Here is a 21,817-nt window from a genome sequence, read left to right as displayed (position 1 = left end):
GCAGTCCAGTACCAGCGCATCAGCGGGATGAGACTACCACGAATTATTATATATTTATTTATTTTAACCCTTTGAGCCAATCACAGCTGGCTGCTCTCTCCTGCTTTCCACACGTAATGTAGACAGATAAATATCTTAACATCAAATTCATCAGTTGAGCATCCATCCAAACTAATCAACACTGCAGCTCAAATCATTTTGGCTCAAAACAAGAGAGGTAATTTTGAGAGCCTTCCATCCACATTTGTAAGAATACACGTGAAAACATATTTTTCTCATCAGGAAAACTAGTACAACTGGATGGGGTGGGGGGGGTGATCATTTTTAAATACAGTGAACAGATCCCTTTAATGGAATGTTCTGAAATTTAATCCAAAACGGCAGCTTTCTGGAATCTAGGTCTTGAGATGGGTGTTCTCATCCAGCTCCGGCTCGCATTCAGAGTCCTGGTCCTCGAGGAAGTTGTACCGGCGGTAGACCGTGCCGTCCCGGCTGGTGTAGACCACATCCGCCTCGTCGCCGCTGTCCTCGGGTTCGGGCACGCCGTGGGGCATGTGTTCGTAGTCGAGCCGCTCGCCGCCGCCGCCCAGCCTCTCGTAACGGTCCTGCCAGCACAGCCTCTTCCTGGACCGGGCTTGGACCAGGGCGTACGCGGTTAGCGCCGCGACCAGGATGACGAGGGAGACGGGCAGCGCGGCCGGGGTGTGCTGGAGCGTGCGGGTGCTGAGGTTCACCGCCGCGCGGTCCTTCTGCGTCACCGGCCCGGGGGGCTCCACACACAGCGCTGCCAGAGAGAACCGGATAACAGCCTCACACGCCTGCCGGGTGTACTAATGTCATATCGTTACATTATTCATGTTCCCCCACTCCACTGTGACAGCCCATGGGTAATTTTAAAATATCCTGCCTATATAATACAGTACATTTCCAAAAGGCTCATTCAAACTCATTCTGCACTTACAAATGAAGCTGAAGGGACAGAAAACCAGTGAATACACGGTTACTGAAGGGCTAGCTTTCATCACCCCTCCCATTTTGCAGAAAATGTATTAGCCCAATGGAATGGTTGGACGGTAGATATGACGAGCCAATCAGGAAGCCCTACCTGTGGTGGTGTCGCAGAGGCAGCAGTCGGTGGCGTTGGAGGCCGTCTGGCAGCACCTGGCGCAGCGGTTCTCCAGGGCTTGGAGCGCAGATTCGGGGTGGCAGGTGACGCACTGGTCCGCCCGGGGCCCGAAGCAGTGCCTGCAGGAGCTGTCGCACGGCTCGCACTGCTCCTGAAGCCCCGTTAACACAGAGGCTGAGCCACAGCACCACAGGAAGCTACAGGACTGGCCCTAAAGTCTAAACACAGGCCCTGAGGTCTAAACGCAGGCCCTGAAGTCTAAACGCAGGCCCTGAAGTCTAAACGCAGGCCCTGAAGTCTAAACGCAGGCCCTGAAGTCTAAACACAGGCTAAACACTGGGCCAAGTCCATTTGGACAGGTTTTCAATATTGGCAGAAATCAAGAAATCTAAAGGAATTTTATCAGCATCTACATGGTTTGAGGTAAATACATTCATTCCAGGTCTGATGCACATGACCAGAAAATGGTGCCATCCCATCTTTACCCCCTCGAGCCTTCGCACGCGGCACTCACCTCCTCAGAGAAGTAGCGGCTCTCCTCACAGCGGGGGTAGCAGATGCCGTCCTGCAGTGTGCTCCCCCAGTCGCAGGTCAGACACCCCTGGGGCGTACCGTCTGCGCAAGAAAACCCAAAATCAGGCTGAACCCGTCAGGCACCAATAACAGGCCCGTGTGGGTGGAGCGGAGGGACAGTGACAATGACAGCAATGGCGTTATGACATCATCAGCACAGTGCAGGTGCCGGCTTTTATCAAAGGAAGGACTGCTGGCAAGTTTTGTCCATTGTGCAAGATAAGATTTCAAGTTTTGCATGGATTGAATGTCACATTCAAATAAGAAAATTTGGGTCCCTGCTAGATGAATTTGGACGCTGAATTAAGGCAGGTTCCTTGGACAGAAACCACTTGTCAAACTGCATTCTGTGGAAAGCATTTGGTTGGAAAATACCACGCGTGGATAAAGTAGATGGCCCTTTTTATTATGAAAGAGGGGTTGGTGTCCAACCAACTCTGGCCTTGAGGTTTATTACCTCGAGAGAGGGGCCTCCATGCACCCGCGAGAGAGGGCAGCGACACATTACACAATATTATTACATATTATTATTATTACAGGCATTTAGCAGACGCTCCTATCCAGAGCAACTTACACAACTTTTACATAGCATTTACATTGCATTTATACAACTGGATATACATTGAAGCAATGCAGGTTAAGTACCTTGCTCAAGGGTACTTGACACGACAGGGCGGGTGGGGCCGCCATTACCTGTGCAGGTCTTGCAGCTGGAGTGGCACTGGCGGCAGGCGTGGGCCTGCTGGTAGAACCTCTGCGGGCAGCGCTCCACGCACAGCCGGGCACCCCGCAGGTCCAGCAGGTGGTGGGGGCAGGCCAGGCAGGACTCGGGCCCCGGCCCGGAGCACAGCTCACAGGAGCGGTCGCACCGCTCGCACCGGCTCCCCTCAGCGTAGTACCTGCAGCAAACACGGCCCGGTCAGAGGCTGGCGCACGCAGCGCCCGGGACCTCCTCCGGGAGCGGCAGAGGTGTGGTCTTACCCCCTGGGGCAGTGGGAGGGACAGAGGTGTGGTCTTACCGCGTGGGGCAGTGGGAGGGACAGAGGTGTGGTCTTACCCCGTGGGGCAGTTGGTGGCAGGGGTGGTCTCACCCCCTGGGGCAGTGGGAGAGGCAGAGGCAGTCTTACCCCGTGGGGCAGTGGGAGGGACAGAGGTGTGGTCTTACCCCATGGGGCAGTGGGAGTGGCAGAGGCAGTGTTACCCCGTGGGGCAGTTGGTGGCAGGGGTGGTCTTACCCCCTGGGGCAGTGGGAGGGACAGAGGTGTGGTCTTACCCCGTGGGGCAGTGGGAGAGGCAGAGGTGTGGTCTTACCCCGTGGGGCAGTGGGAGAGGCAGAGGTGTGGTCTTACCCCGTGGGGCAGTGGGAGAGGCAGAGGTGTGGTCTTACCCCGTGGGGCAGTTGGTGGCAGGGGTGGTCTTACCCCCTGGGGCAGTGGGAGGGACAGAGGTGTGGTCTTACCCCGTGGGGCAGTGGGAGGGACAGAGGTGTGGTCTTACCCCGTGGGGCAGTTGGTGGCAGGGGTGGTCTTACCCCCTGGGGCAGTGGGAGGGACAGAGGTGTGGTCTTACCCCGTGGGGCAGTGGGAGAGGCAGAGGTTGAGGAGCTGCAGGTGACCGGGGGAGCAGGTCAGGCAGTCCTTGGGCGACGCCCCGTTGCAGGAGGCGCAGATTGGGTCGCAGGGGGAGCAGATGCCCAGCTCCACGCCGTCCGCCTGCTCGCTGGAGGAGAAGGAGCCCGCGGGGCACTGGCTCACACAAGAGCCGTCTGCAGGACAGAGACACGGCTGAATGACAGCAGGCTTCATTAATCAATCACACTGCAACTCATTACCACTGCAATTCATTATCACACTGCAATCCATTATCACACAGCAACTCATTACCACTGCACTGCAACTCATTACCACTGCACTGCAACTCATTACCACTGCAATTCACGATCACACTGCAACTTATTACCACTGCAATTCATTATCACACTGCAACTCATTACCACTGCACTGCAACTCATTACCACTGCACTGCAACTCATTACCACTGCAATTCACGATCACACTGCAACTTATTACCACTGCAATTCATTATCACACTGCAATCCATTATCACACTGCAACTCATCATCACACTGCAATTGATTATCATTGCACTGCTGTTAAAACACTACCTCATTCCAATCACGCTGCATGCGTCCATACCCGGAACAACATTATCACACTACAGCTTAATGCACACTGTCCTCATTATCAACTGCAAATGTTGCATCTACTCTCTCAAAGGAAAAAATGTACAGAGATGTGACTAGATCAAAAGAGGCATGAATGGCCAGGCCTGGACTGTTCTGCAGAGATATTCTGCTGAATTTGGGGAGGGCGGCAGTGCATTACTGTGGAGGAATCTGGGCGTGGCGCACGTCAGGCAGTCAGAGGCTCCGGGCCCGTCGCAGGACTGGCAGTGGCCGTGGCAGGACCGGCAGGTGAACTGGTTCTGCTGCAGGAAGGTTCTGGGCGGGCAGCGGGAGTCGCCGGTGACGCCGCACATCATGGTGTTCGGGTCCAGGGCCAGGCCCTTCTCACAGCGGGAGCACTGCGTGGGCAGCGGACCGGAACATTCCGCGCAGGTCTGGTCACACTCTGGGGGGGGGGGGGGGGATAAATTATAATCACAATGTCAGGGCCTCAACACTCCACCTGCCCATCCCTGAAGAAAAAAACCTGAGTCACATCCTTGTGCAGAAGCTCAAATATTTACACTTTTTATCAGTGGGTCAGTCAGCCATCTGTGTTGTGCTTCATTATTAGTTTCCCGCAGTGCCCTCGCCCGCCTATCCGATAACGTACCTTGGCACTCCCCGGCGGCGGTTTCGTAATACGTGCCCGCGGGACAGGCCTCCAAGCAGGTGCCCTCGTACAGTTTCGGGTAGAGGGCGGAGCAGGCCTCGCAGTCGTCCGGCAGGGGCCCGGAGCACGTGGCGCAGGTGGGGTGGCAGCGGACGCAGCGCCCCTGGTCCAGGTCTTCGAAGAAGCCCTCCGGGCAGCTGGCCTTGCACGCTCCGTCCAGGAGCAGGTACAGGAAGCTGCACCCTGCAACGAGGACAAAACGTTCCGCGAGAACGACCGACACGCTCCACGAGTGCCCCTGATTGGCTTTATGCGCCGCCACGTTTCCTTAGTAACCCCCAACTGAACACCAGACCTGGGTCAAATACATATTCAAATTATTTTAATTACTTTTAAATACTTATTTAGAAATTATTTGAAATTCAACATTTACAAATACTGAGCATTTAAATTACTAAATGTACTAGAACATTTAATACATTAATACATACATTTAAGGAGCATTTAAATGCATGTATTTGACCAAAGTCTGATGAACACATACGAACAGAAATGGTATGCAAATGTTGAGTTTGGTTCAGTTATCTTTTCCTTCAGCTCTTTACATATTAATTAACTTCAGTCATGTGTGTTTTTATTTGGCTTTAGTTCAGACAACAGTTATTCCTCCCTCACCCTGGTTTCAATCCAAGGGGCTACAGGCTATTCTCTGAAACATTAGCATTAGTGCTCGGTTTGTTTTTCCATTACTACTGTAAGTAAATGGAAATTAATATCACTGCAAAGTAACGTTACACATAGCCAGCCTGATCTTTTAGGGAAAACCCTGTTTCTACAATTAATACATTTATGTCCCTGGCATGTTTGCTACTAGGTCCATCTTAATAAAATAAAAATTGTATGTTTTATAAAATTCAGTCCAACTGGCATTTGTTCTAGATTACAGCAAGTTAAGAAAACTATACTCATTACAGAAGTAAAATTCATTACAAAATATAACATTGGAAGACAATACCACAATGAATAAAAAATAAAACTGAAAACTAAATAACAATGAGAGCTTCCCTAAGCTCTGGAGTTGTAAAAACTACATTTTGTGAGAAGCAGGTTATTAGTCTGAAACGAAAGTGGCAAATTTAGTATATGACAAAGACGTAAAGATAGTCAAAGACTTCCTGGATATACAGTAGAACAGGCCTTATGAGCACTCCTGACAGGTTAAGACTAGCCAGAAGATGGCTGTGATTAAAAAATATAATAAAATAAAAACACATGGACCTGTTCATTTTGGAAGAGAAAGGTGGCTCTGTAATTGTACATTATGTCACAGTCGTGTTTTTGTATCTGTTAATAAAAGTACGCATCAGATGACGGGCGTCTGAAGGCCCCACTCACTGTAGCAGCTGCGTGCGTCTGCGCAGGCATCGCAGTGGGCTCCGCAGCGCCTGCAGCTGCCGTCCTCGGCCGCGTAGCTCCTCAGGGAGCAGTTCGCGGCACAGCGGGCCTCCTCCAGGTAGCGCCCCGGCGCGCAGGACAGGCACTGGGACCCCGTCCCGTCGCAGGTGAGGCACGGGCTGTCGCAGGCCCGGCACGTGCCCTCCGCGCTCTCGAAGAAGCCCCTGGGACCCAAGCAGAGGCGTCAGCGGGACACCGGCGCATGTGAAAAACAGCCGGCGGCAGGACCCCCGGCCCAAAATACCCACGGCTAATCGCTATCGCCGTTTCAAGTTCTCATTTCCGTTAATTAGGTTTGATTTCTTTTAAGTTGTTCTTTCTCCCCATTCACCGATTTGAAATGGCTAATTGTGATTTTGGAGTCACCACTTCTCCTCTGGGCTCTGTGCTAGCCGAGGCATGAGTGCTTCTACCACACACTGCAACATGGTGACCGTCATCCACAGTACAGGCTGGGCTTGAGCTCAACTAGCAATCATGAGAGAGAACTATGCCACTTCTGGTAGCTTCTGGTAGCCTTGTGGGGAGGGAGGGAGGGAGGGAGGGAGGGAGGGGGTGGCTAAGAGTGATATCCTGAGGAAAGCTAGCTTTCCAAACCCAACCCTACCCTCAGAAAAATGAACCGTCTCCTTGCTGAAGAGGTTCCCGGTCATAACCAGTCATTTGCACAGGACAGGGCTCAAGTATACACAAACTTCAGCAAAAATCGCTCACAGGACTGCGTGACACTGGCTTGTTGTAGACAAAGCAGAATCAGTGGGGGCAGGTAGTTCAGCCTCCAATTGGCACAAAGGCCATCTAGATAAATTGGAGAACTGCTATAACACCCTGCTTATCTGGCTTGATGTGCAGGAAATTAAAATTCTGCACAACCTGCGCACAATTATCTCTTTGAGCAATGAGGCAATGAAGTACACTCAGGAGAAATATTATGGTCAGCCCTTGGTCAATAAATCAAACAGATGCCTAAAACATTTAAGTAACTTCAATGACAGACATATCTGTATACTTTAAAGTTATGATAAAATAATATATCAATGCACAGAATGAAATGTTCCTTTTCACAAACACTTCATAAGCAGTTGAAACTTGAAATTAGTGAAAGTCTGTTTCACTTTACTCACGTTTACTCAAATTTTAGCCCTTCGGTTTGGACAGGTTTATCAGTTCTTTGCCAGAGCAAAATTCAAAAACTGAACGACTGCATGCACTGAATTAGGTCTAATACTGAATCAGTATAGCAAACTTAAAATAAATAAAATGAATAAAAGATTTATTTACAGATTTAGTTGTCTTTAAGCAATTCCCCCCTTTGGCTTTGCTAAGCCACACAAGCAGATGGTGAAAGAGATGAAATACAGAACTGAAGTGACAGTTCAGTCAGAATCAATTACTTCAGCTCAGCTGAAACAAAACCACCATTCAATGGGGGACTGCCTTCAGAGACTCACAAACCAAGAAAAAGCACTTGGTTGGACAGGCATTGATATATCTGCCCTGTAAACATCGTTTTGCGCGTTAACTGGGCACATCCGACTGAACTATCCATGGGGGATGATTTACAAATACAGATAAGATCTTTCCCCCTTCATGAACCCTAAACAGTAAGTCATTCAACGTCAGTTCATGTCATATAATTTATCAAGCTTTGGAGATATTTCAGAACACTGCCTGAATATTCATAATCAGTCACAGTTAATCTCTGGTCTTTGTACAGGACCTGATAAGAATGGGATCGTTTCAGCATATCCTCAGTAGTCTGACAACCAATCAGAGATTTCGTGAAGCTGGCTCAGAGCATGCAGACAGCCACTTACTCAGGGCAGTTGGACCAGCATGCCCCCTGGTGGAGAAACAGTCTGTAGTTTCCCTTCTTGCAGCTCAGGCACCGGTCGCTGGTCTCCTCGCAGGTCTGGCAGTTTGGGGAGCACGCCTCGCACAGGCCAGTGCCAGAGTTCGCAAAGTATCCGGGGGGGCAGTGCTCCACACAGGAGCCCTCCTGATCCAGGAAGTAGCCTGTGTGTGAGGGAGGGGTGAGCAGTCACATACAGCAGTAAACAGCCCAATGTCAGTTCAGCTGCGGTCAGGCAATTGTCAACTTTGTACTCCCACTGATAATTTATACATCATGTTGGATTTGTTATGAATATTCATCAAGGACTGTAGCTGAAGACAGAACACTCATAGCAAATACAGAAATAAACCGTAACCTTGCCTGATGATCCAGAACCTCTAAGAATAAGGAAGTACAGTGGACCAGTGGTGAACATTTTGTTTTTATACAGATCTGTGGTTTCTATAATCCACTGGATAAAACCCGATTGGAATGAGTTTATGAACGTATGTAGGTTTTGGACATATAGCTAGCTGTGAAATAAACTTTCACCTGTGTGACTTTGAAAAAGTTTGAAAAAGAATGGCAAAGTATGGCCATTTCACATTAAAGCCATCTCATCCAGCTTGTAAAATTCTGCACAATACTTTAGCTTTGCCAGATACTAATATGCAAAATAAAATAATCCACATATCTAAAATGGACATTCATAATTTATGGGGGTTTACATATCAGACAATACATATTTGAGAGGGCTGGCCACAGTGTGCAGAACATGATGAAGTCATGTGATGCAGGGATACTGTACCTGTAAAGCAGGCAGAGCAGTCGAGAGCCTGGGGCCCAAAGCACGTCTTGCAGGAGACGTCACATGAGTGGCACTCACTGTCCATCCCTTAGTAAAGAGGAACAGACCAGCTTTGGAACAAAATCCCCTGTTTAATTTGGAGCACCCTGCCAAATTAAATCCTTCCTTGCTGGGAGACACTATGGAGCAGTAAAGCTGAATGAGTGTATTCCATTTCAGCCTGATGTGATTCTCCACAGCCACCAGTGTTGAACCAGTACTCCTCTCTCACCAGCAGAGGGCAGACTCGTACAGGGTGGATTCAGGGGATTAAAATGTCATTTTTTGTGGCGAGGTCTGCTGCCATAATAAAAACAATTACATATTCACTCTTATACACTGCACATAACACCTTCAGCCCACATTTTCATCTACTTTTGTTTTAGTGCCAGTTTTCATAGATTACTACATTTCTGCACAAGGATACGCAGCTAAAAAAATTAAAGCTGAAAACCTACACAGGCTTAATGCAAACTGACCAATAAACCCAAACCTGAGGTACAATGTTTCCCTTACCCTTATGTATACAGCATGATCATACCTGCAGCCAACTGTGGTACATTATTGGAGCATACAGGGTACTCTCTCAGACACGTCTTAAAAATAAAAATAAAATACAAGAAACTTAAATCTCCAAGAAGAAAGTAAAATTAAAGATCACCTCCCTTCTTTATTCCCTCCAATATTCAAAAATAAAAATGATCTTTTAAAACACTGCACACACTGCGCTGTATGATACCCATTGATCAGGCAGAACAGCCTGGCACCCCCGGCACACTCACCATCGTAGTACTGCCCCTGCAGGCAGCTGACAGTGGGGCACTGCCCGTACAGAGGGAGGTTCCCGTCGGGGCACATGTCGCAGTCCCGCGCCTGCAGGCCATGGCAGGCCTGGCACGAGCTGTGGCACGCCTGGCAGCGCCAGCTGCTGGTGTCCCTGAAGCTCCCGCCTGGGCACTGCTTCACGCAGCCGTCCTCTGTGGAGACGGTACGGAAAGGTCACGGGCTCCGAAGACCGACCTCTCGCCCCCGATACGCTCTCACAGGTTCTCTGTACTTAAAGTACTGCCTCGGTTATGGACTTATTTAAATATCCCCATGCTACATGTCCTTTGCTACTCAGTTTCATGCAAGTCAATCTGAGCCACACAGCAACCCCAAAACTAAACTCGGAGGCAACTGGTTTGATAACCCTGGTCAATCCTGACAAACATGAGAAGTTTCAATTCAAGAAACTTGTGGAGTTGTGAAGAATTTGTCTCAGTCCTTGCTCAAACACAGCACACAGTAAGGAAAAATGCTAAATCCAACCATACATAGGCATGCAACTCCCCAAAAGCAGGCAGCAGGCAGCAGGAAGCTATTGGTTTGCACTGGTGAGGGGGGGTGGGGGTGTTGTTTAGCGAACACTGGCTGGGTAAAGGATTCCCAGACTGTCAGCACAGGCAAAGACAAAGGACCGGGCGAACCACAGCTCAAAAAACATGTCTGCCCGCTCCGTTCCGACTGCTCCTCCGCGGTCAGATGAACCGAAGCGCTGCCACATTCCCCCTGGCAGGCCAGCTGTGAAATTGTGACCCAAATCACTGGGAACCGGACCCCAAACCAGGCCTGGCCTGTACAGACCGAAGTGCAGGGGATGCCAAAAGAAGGGGGAGGGGGGAGGAGAGAGGACAGAGGAGAGCCATCTCAGAGCTCCGGAATAATGGCATAAACAATGGCCCAGCACAGCCTAAAGGCAAAAGAGCAGCTATTTGCTTTTCACTGAGTTAATCTGTGGAACTTCACTGACTTGCCTCATACAGCACTTACAAATCAAACCGATTGTCGACAAATAACATTCAAAATTCAATTAAAAATAATTTCATTCAGCTACTGGAAAACCATGAAGTCCATATAAAAACAGGAAGTTTCCACTCCAGTTCCATCATCTCACATTATTTGCATTCTTCACATTTGCATCTTCGGTGACATCTGCCAGGGCAGGATTTGTTATCCAAATGTGCACTTGTGCCCAAAGCCTCTTAACTCAAAGTTGTGATTGACACCTGAACAACAGCTCAACAGCTACAGAACTCTACACTCTCTAAAGAGCATGTTCAGCTGCTGGCTCTTCATGACATATCAAGTTGACCCAAAAGGCAGTTATTCATATCATGCTGGTACCCTGGTCTGGAAATGGCTTATGTTCCCTTGGCCGTACCCCACATGTACTATGCACTCTAACAGGAGCCCTGCACACAGTATATATGGTAGGTATAGTACAGTCATAAGCCCAAACAGGAATGCAAGCAATCTCTGCTAATTCTGGTTCTTGCGCTTAATTTTTTTCCACCAATGTTCATTTCTGTGTATTATGAAAAGCATTGTGTAATGTCATAGCCCTTACACAATGCTTTTCATAATACACTCTCTCAATGCATGAATGCCACTGCGGTTAAAGTGGTTGAATTACTCTGATGCCCACGCTCTATGAGCCAATGTCTCTATTCCAGACACAGGCCACATATAACACCACGCCCATCTCGGAGCACACTGCTGGGAGGAGCCAGTGCAGCTGTAACTCAAGGAACCCCCAATCAGCCCAAACCCGTCTAACTCCTGAAAGCACCAGCTGCGGTGACTGTGATTGGTTAAAGATCGTCAAGGCCTGAAGATGCAATATCCTGAAACTTCATTATGACACAACGCTCATCTCAACGAGTACCTTTACTGACAGAGCTCTGCCGCACTGACGCTCCCCCCACAGTTATCTCGAATATTACTGACCAAGGTCGAAGGTCGACTCAAACGATACTGACTGGACAGGAAGTGCTCGGACGATACTGACTGGACAGGAAGTGCTCGTCCTGGCAGGACAGGCACAGCGTCTTGCTCCGGCAGTCGGCGCACGGTTCGGGGCAGCGGACGCACGTGCCGCTGTCCCCGTCCTCGAAGGTCTTCTGCGGACAATGGCGGCGACACTGCTGCCTGTACCTGAAAGGACCAAAAAAAATAAAACAACCGATGAGCCACTGAGGGAACCTCCTCATGCAGGCTTTCACTCAAACGGCAAGCACATGGCAGGGTACTGCAGTTACTGTGGGGGAGCCGTCCACTTAATCCACCAATCAGTGTCAGCGAGTGCAGGAGGAAATCATCAAGCAGCCACAAATTGTCAAGGACAAAAATAAGAATCAGGGCTGATCAGTGGGAAGGTGTGAATGCTTGCCACTGGGGTTTTCCCATTATGTGGTGAGTTGTAGCAGGTCCGTATTTTGCTTTTTTTAGTGCATTACTGAAATAAATTGCAGCCCTTTGCCTACCGGTGGACCTGCCTCTCATTGACTTTTAAAATCTGAGTTCCAGGACAAAAGAAGGGGGTTCAGTCCTCAGATCAAAAAGACCCATTTGGCAGGACTGAAATTCTATCATTCACAACCCCTTCCGTGTCACATGGAGAAACTGAATCTGGCAGCTGCAGGCACTGAATCTGCAGACTGAACTGGAGCTGGAGAGTATATGTGGGGGTGGGGGGATCAGAGATCTGACAGCACACCCAGTATTCACAGGATGAGCACAGCACACTGCCTGCAGGGGAAGTGGGGTCACTTTCACTGGTTTCATCATTAGACTGAAAAGACTGCCCCTCAGGTGCTCCAACAGCACACCATCACTGTTATATTCACCTCCGCCACGCACACACACATATAAACATGCACATACACACACGCATGCGCACGCGCACACACATATGCATGTGCGCGCATGTACACACAAAAACACACCCACACTTCTCACAATGGGCTAATTAACCGACGGCTCCTCGGAGGCCGGGGGGGCGAGCCTGACTAGCCCTGTCATTAATCCCTCCGATCGGCCTTCCGTGGCTCCCCGGTACTGAGACACAGGTGACTGCGACCCGAGATGGCAGACTGCGCTCCACAGTTCCGAGTATATGATGGTGATGGTATGCAGGCGAGAGTACCAAATGAATGGGCTCACGTCAAGCTGAAATAAAAGGGATCATATTCCAAAGAATAGCAGCCACACAGGGTGCGGCCCTCTGTCTATTGCCAAGGCCCTTCTGACTCAGCGCAGCCTGGGGAACGGCAGACCGCCACCTCGCGACCTCCTGACCTAGCCAATATGAAAAGCGGGGCCCTTCAAAGTGGCCAACCACGCCTCCTAATACGGGACAAAGGGCTGAGGATCCCCTGCTCTTACCCAGAATTCCTCAGCGTAGCGCTTGGCCCACCTTCTTCCTGACTGTAACCATGGCGTCCCGGTTACCAAGCGCAGGGGACTATGAGGGATTCCTCCCTCGCACTTGTCATTTATTTAAGAGGGGAGGGGAACAAAGTAAACACCGCCGCGCAGTTTTAAGCCTTGGCACTTTCTACAAATCTGCTGACCACAGTACATTTTAGATTTGATTATAGGTTAGGGAAGGTGTGCTTTAAGACTGTAATCCATTGATCATATTCATGCCTCTACATCACGTGTGTCTTCCATGACATAGCCCAAGGTCTTTAACATATTTGCTCCATTTTTATGTAGTAACTATGTGCGAAGAGAATGTGCATGACAGCCAAGGAGTCAACATGGACACGCATGTATCAAAATACAAGCAGACATGCAGACAGGCATGCGCACCCACACACACACAGCACAGACATGATGTTCTGCACTTTCATACAAGAATGGTGTGAATCTGCTGGCTTGCTGGAGAATGAGAGCAACACTTCATTTCACCTGCCTCCACTTCCTGTGTGTAGACCAGGAGGATGTGCCCTCTTTGCCTCTCTAACCTGCCTTAGACTAAATAAGGGAGAAAAACACAAATACAAACAAGCAAGCAAACAGGACTTAACTTGACTGTTAACATAACACCTAGCAGACATGTGCAGTTCATTGGAGTGTAAAATGAAAGATCTCTCAGGGAGACAAGTGGTACAACAAATTTTAAAAAAATAATAATGCTTGGATTTAGCAAGGGTGTGCTGGTCTCAGTTTTAATTCAGTTTAATGCAGCCACTCACTCTGAGGATATGCAACTCGCCCACGCATGTTTAACTGCGAATAGCCCCGAGTGGCCTATGTGTGGTGCATTAAGTTACAGTGAACAAAGATCCTTGTGAAACCGAGAGGGTTAACATCTCACCCATATTGAAATTAATCTCTCCATGGATCTCTGATGTCTCAGTAAAATGACTGAAAATGAAGTTTTGGCCTGAAGGTCAGGGCACAAAATGTGACCCATAATTTAAGTCCTACGAATATAATGCAGTGGATCTACAGCAGAGCAAGCTATTTACTGATATTTTTAAAACGCTACACAGAACAAATTGCTGGTGCCTACAAAATGGCTCCCAAGCAACTTGGTAAAGGTGCCCATCACGAATGCAGACTCTAAACATCAAAGGCTGTAGTCCTGGCATTGTCATTAGCCAACTATGACTGGGCAGGATAGAGCCGCTCTTGTTCTCTCAGGGGTAGGGTTGGTTAAGGTTGGCTAGGGTCCTGGATTTACTACTGCATTAGCTCTTCTGTACCAACCAGTTTGCCCACAGACTCTAGTTAACGATCAGTGATAAATACACCTCTCCTCTGGTCTGGTCTGTGCGCACTCTCTCCTGTAGTCCTGCGTGGGCCGCAAGTTCAGCAGCCTCCGGCTAGGAGGAGCACACGCATGCGCTTCAACCGCAGCGCTCTCTGCGTGGACACAGGCAGCACAGCGCTCTCTGCGTGGACACAGGCAGCACAGCGCTCTCTGCGTGGACACAGGCAGCACAGCGCTCTCTGCGTGGACACAGGCAGCACAGCGCTCTCTGCGTGGACACAGGCAGCACAGCGCTCTCTGCGTGGACACAGGCAGCACAGCGCTCTCTGCGTGGACACAGGCAGCACAGCGCTCTCTGCGTGGACACAGGCAGCACAGCGCTCTCTGCGTGGACACAGGCAGCACAGCGCTCTCTGCGTGGACACAGGCAGCACAGCGCTCTCTGCGTGGACACAGGCAGCACAGCGCTCTCTGCGTGGACACAGGCAGCACAGCGCTCTCTGCGTGGACACAGGCAGCACAGCGCTCTCTGCGTGGACACAGGCAGCACAGTGCCCTCTGCGTGGACACAGGCAGCACAGCGCCCTCTGCGTGGACACAGGCAGCACAGCGCTCTCTGCGTGGACACAGGCAGCACAGCGCTCTCTGCGTGGACACAGGCAGCACAGCGCTCTCTGCGTGGACACAGGCAGCACAGCGCTCTCTGCGTGGACACAGGCAGCACAGCGCTCTCTGCGTGGACACAGGCAGCACAGCGCCCTCTGCGTGGACACAGGCAGCACAGCGCTCTCTGCGTGGACACAGGCAGCACAGCGCCCTCTGCGTGGACACAGGCAGCACAGCGCCCTCTGCGTGGACACAGGCAGCACAGCGCTCTCTGCGTGGACACAGGCAGCACAGCGCCCTCTGCGTGGACACAGGCAGCACAGCGCTCTCTGCGTGGACACAGGCAGCACAGCGCCCTCTGCGTGGACACAGGCAGCACAGCGCCCTCTGCGTGGACACAGGCAGCACAGCGCTCTCTGCGTGGACACAGGCAGCACAGCGCCCTCTGCGTGGACACAGGCAGCACAGCGCTCTCTGCGTGGACACAGGCAGCACAGCGCTCTCTGCGTGGACACAGGCAGCACAGCGCCCTCTGCGTGGACACAGGCAGCACAGCGCCCTCTGCGTGGACACAGGCAGCACAGCGCCCTCTGCGTGGACACAGGCAGCACAGCGCTCTCTGCGTGGACACAGGCAGCACAGCGCTCGCTCGAGGGCCAGTGCTGTGGAGGAAAGACGGGACAGGACGAAAGAACGAATGTAAAACCTTTCCTACGTTTTCTGCTTTGGGAATGGCTACCTCGAAGCGTAGCGGAATGGACCCTATAGGATCGGGACTGTGCGCTCTGGAGCGAAGAAAGAGCCTCAGTGTCCCCCGGCCGAGCTCGGGTGACAGGGAGAGGGGACTACGCTCGGCGGCGTGTAACTCGATGAGGGGGAGAGGAGTGGCGTGCACAATCAGAGCTCTGTTCTGGTTGTGCACAGAGCTCAGGTACAGCGAAGGGGGTGGGGGGAGGGGGAGGGGGGGTGTGGAACGAGACACTGTGAGCTCCAGTACGGGCACTGACTCACCTCGGTCCCGTTCAGTCAGGCTAGAAAAGGAGTGGGCGAGAAGAGGAGAGACTGACTAACCGTGTTCGTCTTGTGCTCACCCGACATTTTAAACTGAAAAACGCTTCGGCTCTTGAACAGTTATATTACAGGGTCTTGCTGACAGAAGTGTTCGTCCCAACAGCGCTAACCAGTACGAGTCACCAGCGTCCTCATACTAGCCATGGCCATGTGACACGGAGAGGGCAGAGAACTTTAATACCAAACCCAAGGTGACCATCAAACATTCTAATTTAAGCACCATTAACAGCTCATTTTGCTGTACATAGACCGATCTGAAGCAGGGTCACTACCACTGCATAGTACTGGTGACCAGAGAAAAGGAGATCAACGGTCATCAGAGACAGCAACTCCTTGTATTAGACAACAAAGGTGTGTGTATGTATGCTTGTGTGTGTGAGCCTGCCATTAAAATGGCCTAAAACAGGGCCGTGCTATGTCGGCACAGAATTTTTTTCTGGCTGAAATGAGGTAGTAAAGAATGACACAAACGGACTCACAGAAAGTAGCCGGCCACACAGCTGCTGCACAGTTCTGGCTCATCTGTTTGTGGGACAAAAGGAGCGATCAGCACACAAAGGCATCCTGTGTGACAAAGTGCTTTCCCCTGCTCAAGGAGAGGCTCGCGTGAAAGCAGCAGAGGGAAAGCCAGGCCACCACTGATCTTACTGTACACTTTGGGGGGGAAAAAAAGAAGTTAAAAAAAAAATACTTTTACATCTGCCATTTTGGCATTAACATCAAAAGCCATTCACTGCAGTGAACAACAACAGACAGCCATTATCCTTTTTGTTATTCATTCGCTCAGCTGACAGTGAGTGGCCTCCATAGCTATATATATATTTCACTTATAAACATATATTATCCAGTCCATTTATGAAACCATTCTGATTAAGTACCTTGCTGAAAAGTTACTGTAGGACCATAGTACAGCACTCAGGTTTTGAATAAACAACTTTATGCCTTTTGAGTTGAAAGTTCAGTTCCTTGACTGTCTCCAGTACAGTTATATGTAATATGCGTGCAATTTTACGCAAACAAAAGGGCTAATAGCACAGATTCACCTTCACAACCACGTTTTGGCTTCATTGGCATGAGTAGATCTGGCTGGTTAGTCCAGAGAATGTGTGCTAATGGAAGCCTAAACAGGACCTACGTAGATTCACAAATTGGTAACAAAGGCTGAGAAACTTCATTCTACGACTACCTTTTCACCTAACCCATGAATTGTTCTATTTGAGCTACAGAATCCTATATAAATCTGTTCTATTAGCTGCAGCCCTCAGGATGGGCCGACCGCATGCAACCTACCTGGTGAACAGGTTTTGCAGCCCATCTCACAGTCAATGCACTCCCCTCTCTCAGGGTCTGCCACCTGGCCTGCAACACACAAGATGTGGTGGAGCTCAGTAGGACCTGGCAACCCAAACCGCCCATCATTGGCGCCATGACGCCGTGCTTCACAGTGTTCCCCTCTCCAGCGACATCCCCGCACAATGCATCACTCTACCCCTCCACCCACTTAAACACAAACACTGTCATCTCTCTCCTATGCCCAAATGCTCTAAAGCCCCCTTACACACATATACTCCCTGGTTTTCTCCCTTTCCCACACACTGAGAGAAACAAACAGTGAACAAACCCCATCTGGAGAAACGGACAGCAGAGAATAGGCGGGACGTCCTGCAGGGAGGTGCCCCTGCAGACTCACCCTCTTCGCAGTCAGCCTTCTGGCACAGCCCCCGCTGGAGCTTGTAGTTCTCCGTGCACTTGGCGCAGATGTGGGCGTCGGCACACAGCTCGCAGTTGGGCATGCAGGGCTCGCAGGCGTGCAGGCCCCTGTCGGGGTAGAACCCCCGGGGGCAGTGGAGACGACAGCGCCACTGGTGGAGGAATCGCTCCGACCCGTCTTCATCTGAGGGGGTGGGGTGTGGGGGGGAGGGGGTGCCACAAACAAAGTTAACAGCAGGCCAATACTTCCTGACTGCTGAAGACCATTCAGTTAGAGGTTATGGCAGGCATGGTTTTTCCCGATCAAGTGGGCTCCACTGGAAAACTGAATCAATTCATCACTCATGGGGCTACAGGATGAAAAAACAACCCACCAGTGGTACTGCAAGTTCATTCGTTGCATACTAAAAGAGCCCGTACGCACTTCATTCAGAATTCAGAAGATTGATGTGATTTATTCACACTGATGACTGATTCTTCATCACATCACACACATCTGTTAATCTTACACCTACTCATTATTCACACTGAAATCTTTCTATACTCTAGTTTGGAATTTATTTTAAGAGACTGAGAATTTGTACAAATGATTTGAGACAAATACAGGTTAGTAATGCTAGAGAATAAACACTGTGACTACAGAAACTAATTTATGACAAGTTCCAGCCACAGTCAACAGCCCCACAGGACAAGGCACAGGCGACTGCACTGTACCACCATGCCATTATCAATCACAAATAAATAAGAGGTTCAGATGACTATGACGGGACATCTTTTTAAGTGTAACATTTTCACTGTACAGCATCAGAGGTGCGTCAACTGCATCACCTCTCTGGTGTGTGCATTCTGCATCGTCATGTTGGCCATAATCTTAGTTTATCAACCGATTTAGCCAAATGTGTTTAAAAATATTGTGGGCAGATACCGATTCTACTCTGACATTTACCATACATGCCTATTTACCACACCAATTTAAGCATTGTTAGCGATATGGATTAGGCACCCGTTTCACCTCAACAAGACAGACATTATACTCATATCAATTGGGATTCACAAATCACAATAACCACAATGAATGTCATCCTTAACATTTGGCAAGCTTGACTCTCTCTTCCTGATGCAAATTATCAGTATTGAGGCAACAGTTGCCAATAATAAAATTGCAGTGTAAGACAAGACAAACACTTTGTGAAAATAATTGCATACAAACTTGGACAAAGTACATTCTCCTTCGACTTAGAAACAACAGCCACAAATAAGACAGACAAATCTTGTCAGAGATCAGTGGGGAACAGCTTACAGTCCCCAGGTTGCTGAAACTTCCTTTGCGGTAACTACACCACACAAACCTTGTTGACCAGGGGCACAGGGTGTGTTTGCACATCAAGATTAAATATTCCCACAGTAGACCAAATCAACAGAGGCCTGGACATGTTCTTATGCTCACATTCCACTTTATTGTAGTGGGGGCCTTCTTCAGAACTACACAAATGGGGGGGAAATATTCTGTTGTTAAACACCCAAGCCCAAATTCCTTGATTTCATACCACCACACCAAACAAAAAAAAAAAAAGCAAACCACCTTTAACAAAAACAATGGTCTAAACTATCTGGTTACCATTTTATGCTGTTTCAGTATTCATCATTCATGTGGCATTTCCAAAACAAAAGTCTTTATTTTTTGTGTTAATCTTGATTCAACCAGTAAGGTCAATTTAGTGACAGCCTGAGGAACTCGGGAGGGTGGGCTCTACAAAGGACAAGCACGTTGCTAGGGTAACAGCATCACACTTTGATCACTTCTGACGGGCTCCCGCAAGAAAGGTCTTGAGACAGAAAGCACCACCAGTCGTGGAATTGTACCGTTAACCAAATGGTTTTCTGCTAAGGACCACAGTTGCTTTACCAGTGAACTAGGCACCAAATCTGAAAAGTCCAAGATATTCATCTGTACAATGGACCAATATTGAACGGTATTGGTTGCCCTGGTGAAAGGACGGCCAAATAAATAAACAATATCATAGAGATGCCGGATGAAAGCAAAGCCTTGTCTAAACAATTTGCAGTGGATGCTATATTAAGTGAAATGCGACGTCTGTCTACAATCGCAACTCTGAGTATCTTTATGAACCAGGTACCTCCTCAAGATCGAGGAAAATGCGCATCTATGAGATGGCTACACAGCTCAGCAGCAATGAGCAACGACTGGAGTAACCGTAACCTTTAAAACAGTATTAAGTTTTAAAAATAAAAATTGCTCCCTTCTCTGTCATTATCAGGTTACTAGCACCAAGATACAATAAATCACAATGTATTCATTAAATTACATTTATCTTTTTTTATTTCCTACGCTCACATTAACGAGGTTCACACATCGAGTCAGAAGCGCGACATTAGCAATTAACAAACTAGCCAAAGGTTCGTAAGCATTCAAAATATCAAAGTATTTTAATTTAACATTTCTGAGGCTACATATTCAAGCGTTTGCAATTTGCGCTTTTGGATTTCTCTCAAGTTGCTAATTTGCTATGAAAGGTGATTTTATTTGGTGATCTCAAAATGATTAGCGTGGGGCACAGTTTAATTGCCCCTCTTCAATTTTCTTCGCCTTGAGCCATCCGATATACATCACGCTCTAAACAACCACTTCTTTGAAGTCAGATTGTCCGTTTGCCATTTGGATAAATGGTGGTGTATTGTTTCCTTGATTTTAGTTGTAGGCACAATAGGGAATACGGACTAGCTCTTTCTGCCTCATGAACCTAACTGAGGTAACCGGCCGTTGAAGAGAAACACAAATATAGTGTTACGATATATGATTTAGGAGAATAGAATTAGACCTGCCACTACCTAGGACAAATAATGTTATATACTATTTTTCATCAAATAATTTTCATGAAGTTTATACAATATTTTGATTGGATCGAAAATCAGAAGGATGCTGTGCCGTGCATACAGATATTAAACAAACGAGCCAAATATTACTCCCATGTTCATCCGAAGTAGCCTAATTAATAGCCTACATTAATAAACGGCCAACCTGAAAATACAAAATACTGCGCATATGCAAAATTATAAGTTATACCTACCTACTCCGCAGGCTGTACATTCGAAGAGCTCGTGACCGAAACATTCGGTGCAGGTGGGATGACATCCAACACATTGGTTTTCCAGTACGAATTGACCACTGGGACAGGACAATGAGGAAGGTTTGTTAAGTACAAACCCTATATAAAATATTAAAAGTAATACCGAGAAACCCTTGGGTTTCATCTTCATTTCCATTCTTTTTCAGGGAGTAATCCTCAAAGACGAAAGACGAGACCACGGACGCCCAGCCTGTACCAGGTGAACGCAATCTCAATTGAGACCTCGGCGTTTGCGCAGGCAATTAGAGTGCAAACTCGTCCGACAAGTTTGTTTGTAGGGGATTGGACAACTGGAACAATTGAAGTTCTCCAGGCTAGCAGTAACTGTGATACTCTTAAGAAAAGCGTCTACAAAATGATTGTAATATAAATGTAATTATCTTTATGTCCACAATGCATTAATTTATTGTCGCCGGCTCTTTTCTGAAGTAAAAAATAAAAAAGAAGGTTGAAAATAAGACACAGGGGATGTAGGTTTAGCGGTAGGTTCCATGATCCACCATAATTCTACGATAATCTCTCTGTCATATTGAGAATGAGCGCAGCTTTGAACTCATGTTCAACGTAAGCGAGATATCATCAGATGGGGAAAGTATAACTCCTGGTGCCTGCACCAGCTCTTGGATGCTTATAGACTTGCGATGCATAATGAACACTCTTCCTTCATCTTTGCAGATTGAAGACAAACAGCCAGCGTTGAATAATGAGTATTACATTGTAATTGAAGTACCTGTCAGATATTATTTGTCGCTGCAAAGAGCCTATTTTCCTGTTTTCCCAGACAAACCTGCCATAGCTGTTCCCATAATTCCAATTCCACACATTCACATATTTCTGGGTATTGCAAAGAAGCCTTACATTTCCATTGAATTTGAAATGTGCAGTACTGTGTTTTACTTTGATATATATAATAGAAATGGAAGAGCAGTGTTGGTTGCTCAAACATGGCAAACAAGGTGCAAATGAAGTCGGAGGAGGTGAATACAGTTTGTGTGATTAATCATGCTTTTTTGCCTGTTTGGTGTTATGTAAATTCTTACAGAGTACATACGATACCTATAGGATTC

General features: G+C 48.4%; 1 protein-coding gene across 1 annotated transcript; it reads right to left on the bottom strand.

Annotated features, from left to right (window-relative positions):
* Nucleotides 1-41: 41 nt before the first annotated feature.
* Nucleotides 42-21,252, bottom strand: LOC135241631 (proprotein convertase subtilisin/kexin type 5). Its single transcript, XM_064312175.1, has 16 exons — nt 20,691-21,252; nt 17,582-17,785; nt 17,182-17,250; nt 16,371-16,413; nt 11,503-11,648; nt 9,455-9,649; nt 8,634-8,720; nt 7,809-8,007; nt 5,932-6,155; nt 4,537-4,779; nt 4,084-4,329; nt 3,269-3,464; nt 2,393-2,598; nt 1,641-1,741; nt 1,106-1,277; nt 42-784 (listed from the first exon to the last, which is right to left on the bottom strand). Exons 1-16 carry the CDS (start codon nt 20,884-20,886, stop codon nt 396-398), a joined length of 2,916 nt encoding a protein of 971 aa, XP_064168245.1. The 5' UTR covers nt 20,887-21,252; the 3' UTR covers nt 42-395.
* Between the last annotated feature and the right edge of the window lie 565 nt (nt 21,253-21,817).

Source organism: Anguilla rostrata, chromosome 16 (genome assembly GCF_018555375.3).
Source record: "Anguilla rostrata isolate EN2019 chromosome 16, ASM1855537v3, whole genome shotgun sequence".
In the NCBI taxonomy this organism is placed as follows: Eukaryota; Metazoa; Chordata; class Actinopteri; order Anguilliformes; family Anguillidae; genus Anguilla; species Anguilla rostrata.
The sequence above is the reverse complement of the archived record's forward strand: the minus strand, read 5'-3'. Positions and strand labels throughout refer to the sequence as shown.